This window comes from Chiloscyllium plagiosum, chromosome 2, assembly GCF_004010195.1.
Source record: "Chiloscyllium plagiosum isolate BGI_BamShark_2017 chromosome 2, ASM401019v2, whole genome shotgun sequence".
Lineage (NCBI taxonomy): Eukaryota > Metazoa > Chordata > Chondrichthyes > Orectolobiformes > Hemiscylliidae > Chiloscyllium > Chiloscyllium plagiosum.
Window position 1 is genome coordinate 64192483 of NC_057711.1, and position 13539 is coordinate 64206021.

The following is a 13539-nucleotide window of genomic DNA, read 5'->3' on the forward strand; positions in this document are numbered from 1 at the left end:
AATCCACATCCCCACTTAAAGATAATCCTTCGACTTCCAGCATACCAAGAATCTACTTCAAAAATATTTAACACATCTGGTACGGTCTTCCTGAAAAGTTGGTGGAACCAAAGAGACAACCATTAGAATAAGTTTCTTACTTCATCTCAGTTCTATAGGTGTGACTCTAATTTTTGAAGAGATCCCTTGATTCTTCAATAAGAGGAAGCATCCTCTCCACATCTAACTTGTCAAGTCCCTCAGGAACTTGGTGGTTCAATATATTAAAAAAAAAATCACTTCTTACTTTCAACCCTATTTTAGGTATTAATTTAGCAAATCCCCTTTGAACGACCCTAAACGTATTAACATTTATCCATGAACAAAGTGACCAGTAATGTATTGCTGTTTGAGAGATGTGCTGTATATAAATTGATTGGTTTTCTTAAAAATGATAGATAGAGAGACTTCAAAAGAAAATCATAGGCAGCAAAACCTTTAGGAAGTTATTAAGGTTGCTACATAAATTCTCTTAAACCAACTCTCAATCATTCACATCAGGACTGAAGAGGTAGAAAACAAATCAGTAGAGACTGCAAGTAAGCATGTGAGTACTGCGTGAAGGAAGAATAGTTGGTGGGACTTTACCCCCCAGAATATTTTGCGGAGTTTCAAATATGTACATTTCCTCGGTACAAAAGCAATAGTTTTGGATCAGGGTCCAAATAATTCATATAGCTGAACACTCTCCCAGCTTATGGAATACGACACTTGGATGAATTGCTGGGACATCACTGAAGTAGTCTTTGCTTTGAGAATGATAAAAGGCTGCCTGGAAGCATGAAGCAAACCCAATTCTCTTTCTAGCTTTTGTCTATGCCCACTTCCAGTCAGAAGGGCTTGACTAGAGTGTGTCACTTCAGTTGGTTTGATCACCTTGAAATGTTGTCTATAGCCTTGATGTGGCACAGTGATATGTCTCTACCCATGGACCAAGAGGCCCAGGTTCAAGTCCCACCAGCCCCAGAGAATGTGTAACAACATCGCTGAACAGGTTGATTCAAAAAGAAGGTTAGATAAAATAAACATTAATGGCTTGCTAATATTAAATTTTGTGTGTCTGGTTTGGGGGCTGGGTATTTGTTTTTTTTTTCCAGCCCAGAATATGTCTCAGTAAAACAAAAGGCGAGGGACATCTGCCCCCATTCTGTCAAATGTTTTAGTTTGTCAGGAAATGGTGAACTGCCCCTTTTACACTTGCTGTGTTCTGATATCTCTTTGGTTTCCAAATTCATTGCTCAGACCATTGAGTACAAGAACCATGTTGCAATACAGGAAATGGGTGAGACCACTTTGAGGACTGTGTACTGTTCTGGTCACCCTTCTACAGGAAGGATATTGTTAAATTGGAAAGGGTGCAGAAACAATTTACAAGGGATGTTACCAGGACTGAAGGGACAGGAAAGTGGAACTAGTTTAGTTTAAGAAACTTGGTCAGCATGGATGAGTTGATCTGAAAGGCCTGTTGCCATGCTGTCTGATTCTATGACTCTAAGTCAGTGAGCAATGGTCCATTGAGTGATAATCAATTAAAAGCCAAATCTGATGAGCAGCAGTCCCATATCTGGAAAACCATTTAACATGGAGCTGAAGATACTTACTGAACTTGTAAAAATACCAAATCAAGGGTTAGTGACCATGATAGGGGAAGTATTTATCTGAAAAACTGAGCTATAGATAAGTCAACTATGCTGCTGTAAAACAAGTAGAACTATCACAATAGCTTTTCATCACAGTATCTGTTTATCACTCAGTTGCCTGATAAATTGAAACTGGCTGACTGGTCAGGTTCACCTGATGAATTTCAGTCCAGTCCAGTAAATTGTCGAAATGGCACAAGTTTTTAAAACACTATACATCTTAAGGCTCTGGAGAACCCCAAATGTACATAAATGCTCTTACAGCCAGACATTAGGGATGCTCAAGTATGACATTTAACCATCTCAAAAGTGCTTCTGAAAAAAAAAGGTGCTCAACGCAAGACCATTGTGGTGCAGAAATCAGCTGAAGATTTACAAACTGAAGAGATCAATAATTTTACCACCACCCAGAAAGAGTTTCAGTTGCAAAAAAAAAAAAGCTTGGATGACTAGTTTGTAAAGAAACTAGTAAGTTACGTCTTTCGGAGAGCAAACGGCTGAAAATTCTTCTAAAGTAAAAGGTGGAAGTCTGGCCATGTTCTCTCAAGGAAGCTATTTTGCAAATTAAATGCTCTAGAAGCAAATCAAACAATGATTGCTTTACAGAAAGGAAATATTTAATCAATGACTATTGCTTGATTAGACAGCAACTTCACACCAGCAAATGCAAGTGCAGCTTTTTTTTTGTGCATTTTATTTTGAATGCTTCATTTAAGACATTACATGGCCAATGTACCACAATAATTGTCATCTGTGTCAGTAAAGTGCAGAATTACAGTATTTGCCCAAATCCAACTGAGCCCTCAAATGTCACTTCCAAAGTCAACAGTAATGTGGATATTGTTTCAGGTATTACTTTGATGTAATATCTGGTAATTATCAATAGCTTGTCGGAAGGTTGTTCTTCAAAGGAAACATCTCTTCAGTTGCTGTACAAAGCTATTGTAAAGATGTGAAATCTAATTTAATGATGCATTAACTCTTGTAGATAAAAGTTCATTTCCCTCCTCACTCCATAACACAGTAAAAAGGAGTCAAAATGCAGCAACTTCAAGGATATAGCCCTATTTATATTCAAAAAAGCTCTAGGTGCTTCCATCAATAAAATGGTCAGAATACCTTACGCAGTTTGAAAAACAAAGCTTTTTAAATAAATGAGCACTCCACAAAAAGCATGAGAAAAATGCCCAAAGTTCTAATCAGCTTCCAATATCTGCATAGTGATGTTTTCAACATGAGCAGTATTTTCTCCAAGCCATTGCATTGGGAGACTTTAAAGCACTTAAGGCGTTGACATTAAAGCCAGCTTTGACAATGTGCAGAATCAACAAAACACAATGCCAATTTTTTTTTCCGTGTCAATATTGCATCAACACTAATCTGGACCACAGGAAACGTAAAGTCAACTTGACCTGATCATTCCAATACTTGTAAATATTCAGAACAAAACCAAGTTTGGCAGAGGTGTTGCTAGAACTCCAAATTATAATAAACAATCCCAAGTTTAAACAAAAAGCAAAGCAGCATATAACAGACTTCCATTAAAATACTGATGAACAGATACAAATACTATATACACACACATGCATTACCATTACACATGAATTGCAATGCAAGGTGACCTAGAGGGCAAAACAAAAACATGCAATCAAAATTCACTAACAGCTGCTGAATCCATTCAACACCTCTTAGCGCACAGATGAAAACTAAAGCACGCAACAAAATTCTTCCCATATTTACAGGCATTCTAGAAACTAACCCAAAAACCATTCATTTCATCTGTGGAGCAAAATGAAAGCCTCCAGTTTTTCTGGAATCTGTCCTTTGTAAACTAATTGGTGTTTTACTATGGCACAGGCAGCAAGACATTGCAAAGTTGTGTGGTTGATGGGTTGGATCAAGTTTTTCCCCATTTCCTTCTCATCCAGTAAATCACAGGCAGTCTGTTTATGGGAGTTTGTGGTATCAAAGTGTGCACCTGCCTTAATTAGAAGATTCATGATCTCTGGATGATTGTTACGTGCTGCAATGTGCAGCGGGCTGTTGTCCTCAAAGTCTCTTGCATTGAAATCGGCTCCACACTCCAGCAACATTGCAGTGACTTGTAAAGATGGAAATTTACAAACTGGATAGCGACCCACAGAAGTAGTGTCTTTATCAACTGCAAGATGAAGTGGAGAAAAGCCAGTTTTCCCTCGGGAGTGAAGTTTTAAAAATCTGTAGATAGTCTGACGCTTGAGATGTTCTTGCTCGGAACTGCATTTCACTTTCTCCAACAAACAGATTAGATGCAGAATTATCGAGAGAGCTTTGCTCAACTGTACTAAGTCAGGTGAGGTCTGTACCTGCTTCATGGCTCTGTCTATCTCAAAGACACTTTTGCTTAATATTTCAATCAAATCACTGAAGGACACACAAGTTCCCAAGACACCTTTTGTGCGATCTTGCAGCATAAAAGAAAAAAGTTCAGCAAAAGACAGCAAGCTGCTCGCCGTCATTGGACTTAATGGATCCAGATTGTTCTGCTGCATGTCCAATGCATACTTCCACAAGTTGATGCACCTTTCAAAATTGCCAGAATCAGCATACACAGCTCCTCTGTATCTAATATAGTAAGAGGTATCAGGGTGTGAAGGACCTAGTATTCTCTCTCTGATCAAAAGCGCTTGCATCCTCATCTCATCAGGATCAGCAATCAAGGCTTCCAGTTCCTCTCCAGAAGTTACTTCTTTGGCATAATCATAAGCCATTATTAACTCCTGGGACTCTGGTTTAATAAGAACATTAGTCTCATCACTGTATCGCATGTCCATAGCTTTCTTCCAGTATTTCATAGCTCCCAATAAGTCTCTCTTCTTGTCCACAAATGTGGCTCCAAGCAGCTCTAGGGCATCAATACGTTCACTTTTGCTAGTTTGTGGGTGCTGAGTCAGGAATTCTACAATATTGGTGTGACCAGTCACACTGGCTGAAAGTAGTGGGGTCATTCCATAGCCATCTTTCTCCATTTTGGCTTCATGCTTAAGCAACATCTTCATAATGTCCAGGCTCCCAGACTCAGCACAGTCATGCAAGGCTGTATTTCCTTTAAGAGAGGGGAAAATAAATTTTTAAAAGTAGAAAATATTTAATGTCGAAACCATGTCAGAGAATATTGGAAGCAATGTCTGACTGAAAAAAATCTCAAAATAAACAACATTCCATGTGCAGTCTCACTAATATCCAGTTTGATTACAGCTGCAATTTTCTCAGCTTTTGTAATAAATACCAAAATTCCAGCTGCCTTCCATATTACCTGCATACCAGTTTTTGAAGATTCATGTATGAGGACACCCAAATGCCAGTAAAAGTAACACACTAACACAAAACAAATTGAGGAAATGATGGAGTGCGGAAATGAAGTTAGGCAAATAAGGGATCAGAAACTCATCTGAGGTTACCTAGGATATCAAGGTTGTGGGCTATCAGATTTAACTTCGGAGTTGAGAAAGATTAATTGAGTTACTAATAAAGATTGAAGCCAGTGACTTCAGCCTTCTCAAAACATAAACAGGAAAAATGTTCTGCTCAAGCAATACTGGAGAAGCAAGCTGAGTAAACTCACTTGAATGTGTTCATGTGGGATACTGCTAGTTGTCAAAAAAGTATAAGGAAACTCATTTTTACCAGATGCTGCAGCTAAAGTACAGCATGAAAGAAAGAGAAATGAGGAATCCCAATGGACTAGTCATCGTTAGAGTTGTACAGCATGGAAACAAATCCCTTCAATCCAACTCATCCATGTCAACCAGGTATCCTAAATTAATTTGGTCCCATTTGCTAGTGTTTTGTTCATATCCCTCAAAGCCTTCCTACTCATTTATCTATTCAGATGCCTTTTAAATACTGGAAATTGTACCAGCCCTCACTTTCTCTGGTAGCTCATTCCACACACACATCACCCTCTGCGTGAAAAAGTTACCCCTCAGGACCCTTTTAAATCCCCCACCCCTCCCTCAACCTTAAACCTATACCCTCTAGTTGTGGACTCCCCTACCATGGCCCCTCGTGCTTTTATAAACTTCTATAAAGTCACCTCTCAACTTCAAACTTCAGGACAAACAGCCCCAGCCTCTCTCTACAGCAAAAAAAATCCAACCCCAGCAACAACCTTGTGAATCCCTTCCGTACCCTTTCAAGTTTAGTAACATCTTTCACATTGCAGAGAGACCAGAGTTAACGCAGTATCCTAAAAGTAGCCTAACCAACATCCTGTGCAGCCACATCATTACATCCCAACTCCAATAGTGCATGAGTCCATGTAAAACTCTGTAAATCACACTCTAGAAATAGAACCAGTCTAACTCAACATTGGGACACAGACAGACCTCATATCTTACTGCATTGAGTTGAGAGAAAAGCTAGCCCTTGAGAACACAAGTTAAAAGTAGTTCTGGGATTTATATCTCAAAAAATTGAAATCAACACATCCCATTCTAGAAGATGAAAGACTTAATCTAAAATTGTTTCATGTATCATCTCCATGACTTACTTCATTTGGCTATAAATTCGGTGCCTTATGACCTTATACTCCACAATCACCTGAGGAAGAAGCAGTGCTTCGAAAGCTGGTGTTTCAAAATAAACCTGTTGGACTTTAACCTGGTGGTGTGTGATTTTTAACTAACTCAAAAGGTAGTGTACCAAATGCTTTCTTCACTACCCCGTTTGCCAGGGAGTCCACTTTCGAGGATTTAAGAACTTGCATCCCAAGGTCTCTGTTCGGTAACACCCCTCATGACCTTTAGTTTATAAGTCCTGTCCCAATTTGCCTTTCCAAAATGCAGCACCTCATATTTATCTAAATTAAAATCCATCTGCCACCCCTCGGGCCACTGGCCCACATGATCAAGGTCCCATTGTAGTCGGAGGTAACCTTCTTTGCTGTCCACTACACCTCCAATTTTATCGTCATCTGCAAACTTACTAATCATTCCAACTATGTTCACTTCGAAATCATGACGAAATGCCTTGGATCCAGCACACCACAGGTCACAGGCCTCCAGTCCAAAAAACCTTCCACCACCTGCCCGTTTCCTAACTTTGAGCCAATTTTGCATCCAAATGGCTAATGGTCCCTGGATTCCATGTGATCTAATTTTGCTAACTAGTCTACCATGCCAAATCTTGAATACCTTGATGAACTCCAAATAGACAATGGATTCTGCTCTGCCTTCAATCTTCTTCATCACTTCTTCAAAACACTGACACTTTTTAGACACTACTTTACATGCACAAAGCCATGTTGCCAATCCCCAATCAGTCCCTGCCTTTCCAAACACATGCAAATCCTGTCCATCACAATATCCTCCAACAACTTACCCACCACTTAACGTCAGGTTCACTGGTCTACAGTTCCCTGGCTGTTCCTTATCTTTCTTAAATAATGGCACCCCATTAGCCACCCTCTTCCAGCATTTCCCCTGTGACTATTCATGATACAAATATCTCAGCAAGGGACCCAGCAATCATTTTCTTCGCTTCCCACAAAGTCCTACGATACACCTAACCAAGTCCCAGGGATTTATCGTTTTAAGACATCCAGCACCACCTCATCTGTAATATGGACATTTTTCAAGGTATGACTATTTATTTCTCAAAGTTCTCTAGCTTCCACATCCTTCTCCACCGTAAATACCGACTCAAAATATTTATTTAGTATCTCACCCGTGACCTGTGGTTTCATACACAGACTGCCTTGCTCATCTTTAAGGGGCCCTATTCTTTCCCTGGTTACTCTTTTGCCCTTAATGTATTTGTAGAATCTCTTTGGATTTTCCTTAACTATATGAGCCAAAGCTATCTCATGTCCCTTTTCGCTGTCCTGATTTCCCTCAGAATATACTCAGAGGGACTCATTCAATCCCAGCTGACTATACCTGATATGCCTGTTTTTTTCTTAATCAGAGCCTCAATTTCTCTAATCATCCAATAGTCCTTCATACTAACAAATGTACTGCCTCTGGACACTTGTTCTCATTTTTGAATGCCTCCCACTTTCCAATCATCCCTTTCCCTGGGAATAGACTGTCTCAATCAACTTTTCAAAGTACTTGCCTAATACAGTCAAAATTGGCCTTCCTCCAATTTAGAACTCTGACTTTTAGACCAGGTCTATCCTTTTTCGTAACGTTTCAAAACTAATAGAATTATGATCACTGGCCCCATAGTGCTGCCTCGCTGATGCTTTGGTCACTTGCCCTGCTTTATTTCCTAAGAGAAGGTTAAGTTTTGCTCCATTTCTAGTTGGTACATCTCCGTACCGAAGAAGAAAATGTTTTTGCATACACTTGAGAAATTCCTCTCCCTTAGCACTATGATACTCCCAGTCTATGCTTGGAAAGTTAAAATCCCCTACCATTACAACATTATTTTTACAACTATGAGATTTCCTTACAAATTTGCTTCTCAATTTCCAATTGACTCTTGAAGGTTCTATAGCACAATCCCAATAAGGTGATCATCCCTTTCTTATTTCTCAGTTCTACACAAATAACTTCACTGGACATACTCCCTGGAATATCCTCCCCTGACACAGCCATAATGTTAGCATTGGTACCTCAAGCATTTCACTGCCGGCCCTGTCCTTCCATGAGCCACGTTTCTGTAATAGCTATGACATTCCAGTCCCAGGTTCCCAAACAAGCCCTGAATTCATCTGCCTTACCTGTCAGGCCTCTTGCATTGAAATAAATGCAGCTTAACTTATCAGTCTTGCCTCATTTACTCCCTTGACTATTGGACTTGCTCCTGTCCTTAACTGTACCAGTCTCGGACTTCTCTCACTTTCTGTGGGTCCCATGCTCTTCACTAGTTTAAAGCCTCTTGAGCAGAACTAGCAAATCTCCCCACAATGATATTGGCTTCCTTCTAATTCAGCTGTAACCCATCCTTCTTATACAGGTCACATCTACCCCAGAAGAGATTCCAATGATCCAAAAATGAATCCCTGACCCCTGCACCAGCTCCTCAGCCACACATCCATCTACTCTATGCTCCTCTCCTTACTCTCACTAGTACATGGCACCAGGGGTAATCCAGACACCGGAGGACCCATTTTTTAAACTCCCCACTTAATTTCCTATATTCTCTTCAGAACCTCATCCCTACATCAATCGGTATCAACATGTGCAATGACGTCCTGCTAGTCACTTGCCCCTTTGAGAGTGTTCTGCACCCTCAGATATCCTTGACCCTGATATCATGCAGTTGGCTGCAGAAACATATGTGCCTCTCACTGGACAGTCCCCTACCACAACTGATCATTTGCAACCTGACATACCACGCATTACAATACAGCCAGTCTCAATACCAGTAGCCTAGCTGTCAGTGCTACATTTCCCTGCAAGTCCATCACCTCTCTATAGTTTCCAAACAGCATACTTGTTTAAGATGGGGGCAGCCACAGAAAGCTCCTGCACTACCTGCATTCCTCCCCCACTTTTCCCAGAGATAACTCATCTACATGACTATATGTGTTTTTTTTAAACCTGCCTGAATCTGCCTTCCATCACACCCCTGTAAATCCCTCACTAAAATTTGTTGACAGAAGGAAATAGTGGGAAGAGACTCATGTGAAGCTTAGAAAGGCCTCTTCATTGACTACGAGATGTCTCTGTTGACATCTAGCATTTTTTCAATAGTTTCTAGCAAAAACTGGTCAGGGATGCTGTTGCACACCTCTGGAGCAACTTGGACTTGAAATCATGCCTCCTAGGGGGACACAAGATAAATGATGCTGGGTGGGTGGGAAGAGGAGCCATAGCAGGCAGCTGTCTGGCTACAAGTTGATAGTTACAAATAGAACTAGAGGGCTCTTGTAGCATGCAGTGGTAACACTTCTACCCCTATGGGCTAGGAGACATGGTTTCAAGTCCCAGCTGCTCCAGAGGTGTGTAACAGCATCCCTGACCAGTTTTTGTTAGAAACTATTGAAAAAAAAACACTAAATGAGAACAGTCGCATCTAGCAGTGAATCTCTACCCATTATTTCCTTGTCAACAATTTTTTCTATTCTTTTCTCCTATGCAGAGAATAATTTCATCTTAAACATAATGACAACTATCTCAAGTGCTCCACATATTACCAAGTTTGACACCAAGTCAGCAATTCCAAAATTAATAAGTCTTCCAAAAGACCGGTCAACTTGAGGAAAGTTTCTGCTCTGCCTATCATACATCAATGCTCAACTTTTAATAATTTAAAAATCAGTAGAGTTTCTCTGAATTGTTCTCAAATAGTATATCTACAATATTCCCTACAGTTGGAACCTCAATGCCAATTTGAAAATTTATTTTTCAGAGTATACTAAAATTAATATATTAAAACTAAAATTGATTTATACATTTTCTATATTTGATTAGTTCTAATGATATACAGCTGAAACATCATCTAATAGTCTGGCCCATTGCTCATACAGTAAAGCCACAATATACACTTACCTTAAGGGTATAAGCTATTCAGTCGATTGTACAGTTTGTAAACTGCACAATACTGTGCAGTATCTCAAAGCAATTGCGACAGTTTTGAGAGCTTACTTAATTGCCAAGTCACACACAATTGTGTCTTGTTACTTGATGTCAACTGGAGTACTGTAGCTAAAGGCTAATATTTTGCCTTAGGATAAAATGATAATTATGCAGGATTTCTGCACAGCAACACTACCTGGAATGTGTATATGCAGATTCCAAATGAGAACACAATCAAATAACATCACAATTCATGGGTGAAATTAATAGTGGTGAAATTAAGTTTCAGATATTACAGAAAAACTGCATGGATATATACGTCCTACATGAATACCAATGATCCAAAGCAATTATTTCTTTTTATCCCAATCATCATTGCAACAAGTAAAACCAGGGATTCCATGAAGACAGACAGGACGACCCACGGACAGAAGAACAGGGGGAGAGGACTGAGACGGAAGAGGGAGGACAGATAGGACAGAGCATGAGGGCTGGGGAGACAGACATGCAGACAGGACAGAGACGGGTCAGTCAGCGGAGAGACAGAGAGAGACGGGGAGTGATGGATAAAAGGACGGGGGAAAAGGTCCGGGGGGCGGCGAGGAGAAAAAGAGAGACACGCAGACGGAGAAAGGGAGGGAGAAGGACAGGGAGACACATGAACCTACAGAGAGAGAGAGAGAGACCCAGACAGACAAAGGGGCTCAGAGACAAAGACAGGTACAGGCAGGGCCTGAAAGACGGCAGAGTTGGGCGGAGGTAGCTGCGAAGTGAGGGCCGCAGGACTTCCCTCTAGCCAATACCTTTCACGCTTTTCCTATTGACATCAGCCCCCTTCTCCAGAAGGTATTCGGCGATCTCCCGATGGCCCTTGTAGCAGGAGATCATGAGGCAGGTATGGCCGTGCCTATTGGCCACCTCCATGTCGGCGTGGTGCTCGATCAGGTACCTGACGATATCCAAGTGGCCGTCGAAGCAGGCAGCCCGCAGCGGGGTCGAGTTGGTCAGGGTGGTGTTGTTGACCGAAGCTCCGTGTTCGAGTAGAGACCGCACCACGGTGAGGTGGCCGGCGGCTGAGGCGGCCCAGAGAGGCGGCGCCCCCTCGATGGTCTCGCCGTCGAAGCTGACCGAGCCGCCGAGCTCCACGTTGGCGCCGCACTGCTCCAGCAGGTAAACCACCACGTCCAGGTGGCCGTAACGGGCCGCCATCAGCAGCGCCGTGGCGCCGTTGGTCTTCTCGGCCGCCAGTTGCGACACCTCGTCCGGGCTCTTGGCGGTCAGCAGTTTCTGCAGCAGCCGCAGTTTGCCGTCCCGGGCAGCGTTGAACACCGCCGTCTTGAAGTCCATCGTAGAGTCGGGAGTGAAGAAGCTCGGCCGCGGTCCTGGCCTGGCCTCTGGCCCTCGTGCGCCTGCGCCCCCCCTCCCCACCTAGGGGCTCGCGCTCCCCTCTCGCGCCGCCCGAGCTCCAACCGCCGCCTCCTCAATCCAGCCGGGGGCCACTCACACCGACAGGTCCTCTCAGTTTCTCCTCCCTCTGTCAGATCCCTCGGACTCTGTCTATTCCTTTCCTGACCCCACTTTTTTTTTTAAGAAATCCACTCCACTCCCTTCCCCTTTTTACTGCTTAGTTGCAATTATTTCTATTTTTGAAAAAACAAACTCTGTTGTCGAGTGGCTTTCCGACCAAATCGAGAGTTTGCTGAGTTTTTTCTGGTTCCTTCTTTTCTCCGCTCACAGTCCACACCGACCAAGGGTGTTTTCTTTTTGGTTAAATCCCACTACCTAGCCTAAAGGGAGTTCAAATACGAGAAGAGCCGACGGGGAAAATCGCCGGGCTAACTTTATTAGCGGAAGTTGAACTTTTTCTTCAATTGAAAAGCATCATGGCTGACACGCCGGGGAGTCTGAGCTGGGAATCGGCCGAATGCGACTCATTATGACGGAGCCGGTTTCTATGGCGTCCACTAGCCAATCGGACGGCAGGAGAGCTGATGGGGCGGGGTCCTGGGAGAGGTCAGTCGCAAAGAGCTTGTAAAGTCCAGTCATTTCAAAATCTGCCCAACGTAAGGAATGAGTGTCAAAGTTAAGTACCATCTAGTCTACAATCCATAAAGAAAATTAATTTAATATACGTGAACGAGTTTTTTTTTATTTAGAAAGCATTTCCCTCGATCTAATTTCATTTCCCTACCCGTAGCTTCATGTTCTGAAGTTGATGACTCATGCTGCACTCATTCACTATTTCACCCATCTATTCATTTCTCAGTACTGAGTTGAAATATTACTTTTCTTGGTAAATTGGAATCATGATCAGTGAAGAAAATCATCACGTTTGGGAGCTGTTCATTGATTAAGACTTCCACATATATATCTAGACTTACTGCTCACCCAGTGTGAAATGTACACTACCTTTGACGACCCTCACTGGGATAATGACTTAATAGTGCCATGGGCTATAGATAACAAAATTAGACGATTTACTTAGCTTTGAGCTTTCATTACATGGCATATCATTCTGGAGCCACGTCACCTTCAATAGATCTGCTAGATACTCCACACCCAATCCTGACTGCCAAGAAAGATCGTCACTACATGATTTCAAACAACTGAAAAGTACAGAGTTTAACAAAGTGATAGCAAGTAATAGACTTTGTTCATGAACAGCATGAATATTTCCAAACTGCACCATTTCTTATTGAAACAAACGCAAATAGTTCCAGTTTCTGGAAATCTGAAATAAAAACAAGAAACAATGGAAATGCTAAGCTCAAGAAACATCTCTGAAGAAAAAAATAGATTTAATGTTTTTGGCCTTTTATCAAAATCTATTAAATTGATTTTCCTTTAGAGTGTAGAGCAGCTAAAACAGCTGGCCTTCCTAACAAATTTAGTCATCCGAATTTATAAGACATCTCTACAATGTTGCAAAACTTTGAGAGTGTGCAACAAAATAATTTTTGACACTAAGCCACGAAAGAAAATGTAAGAACAGGTGATGAAAAGCTTGGTCAAAGTTAGATTTTAGGTACTGCTAGCAAGAGTTTCAAGGCAGATAATGACAGATGAGGCACTGGAAAACAAGAGATTGGCAAACTGTTTAAGACTGGTGCTCAGGAAAAGCCAGGGAACTGTAGACCAGTGAGTCTGACATCAGTGGTGGGCAAGTTGTTGGCAGGAATCTTGAAGAACAGAATTTACATGTATTTGAAAAGGCCAGGATTGATTAGGGGTGATCAACATGGCTTTGTGTGTGGCAAATCATGTCTCACAAACTTGATTGAGTTTTTGGAAGCAGTAGCAAAGAGGATTGATGAAGGCAGAGCAGTGGAAATGATCTATATTGGCTTCACTAA

The 13539-nt window shown here is 41.6% G+C and overlaps 1 protein-coding gene across 1 annotated transcript; it reads right to left on the minus strand.

Annotated features, from left to right (window-relative positions):
• Nucleotides 1-2344: 2344 nt before the first annotated feature.
• LOC122560433 (protein fem-1 homolog C-like) lies at nt 2345-12440 on the minus strand. Its single transcript, XM_043711069.1, has 2 exons — nt 10990-12440; nt 2345-4764 (listed from the first exon to the last, which is right to left on the minus strand). The coding sequence occupies exons 1-2, from the start codon at nt 11531-11533 to the stop codon at nt 3455-3457; spliced, it is 1854 nt and encodes a 617-aa protein (XP_043567004.1). The 5' UTR covers nt 11534-12440; the 3' UTR covers nt 2345-3454.
• Between the last annotated feature and the right edge of the window lie 1099 nt (nt 12441-13539).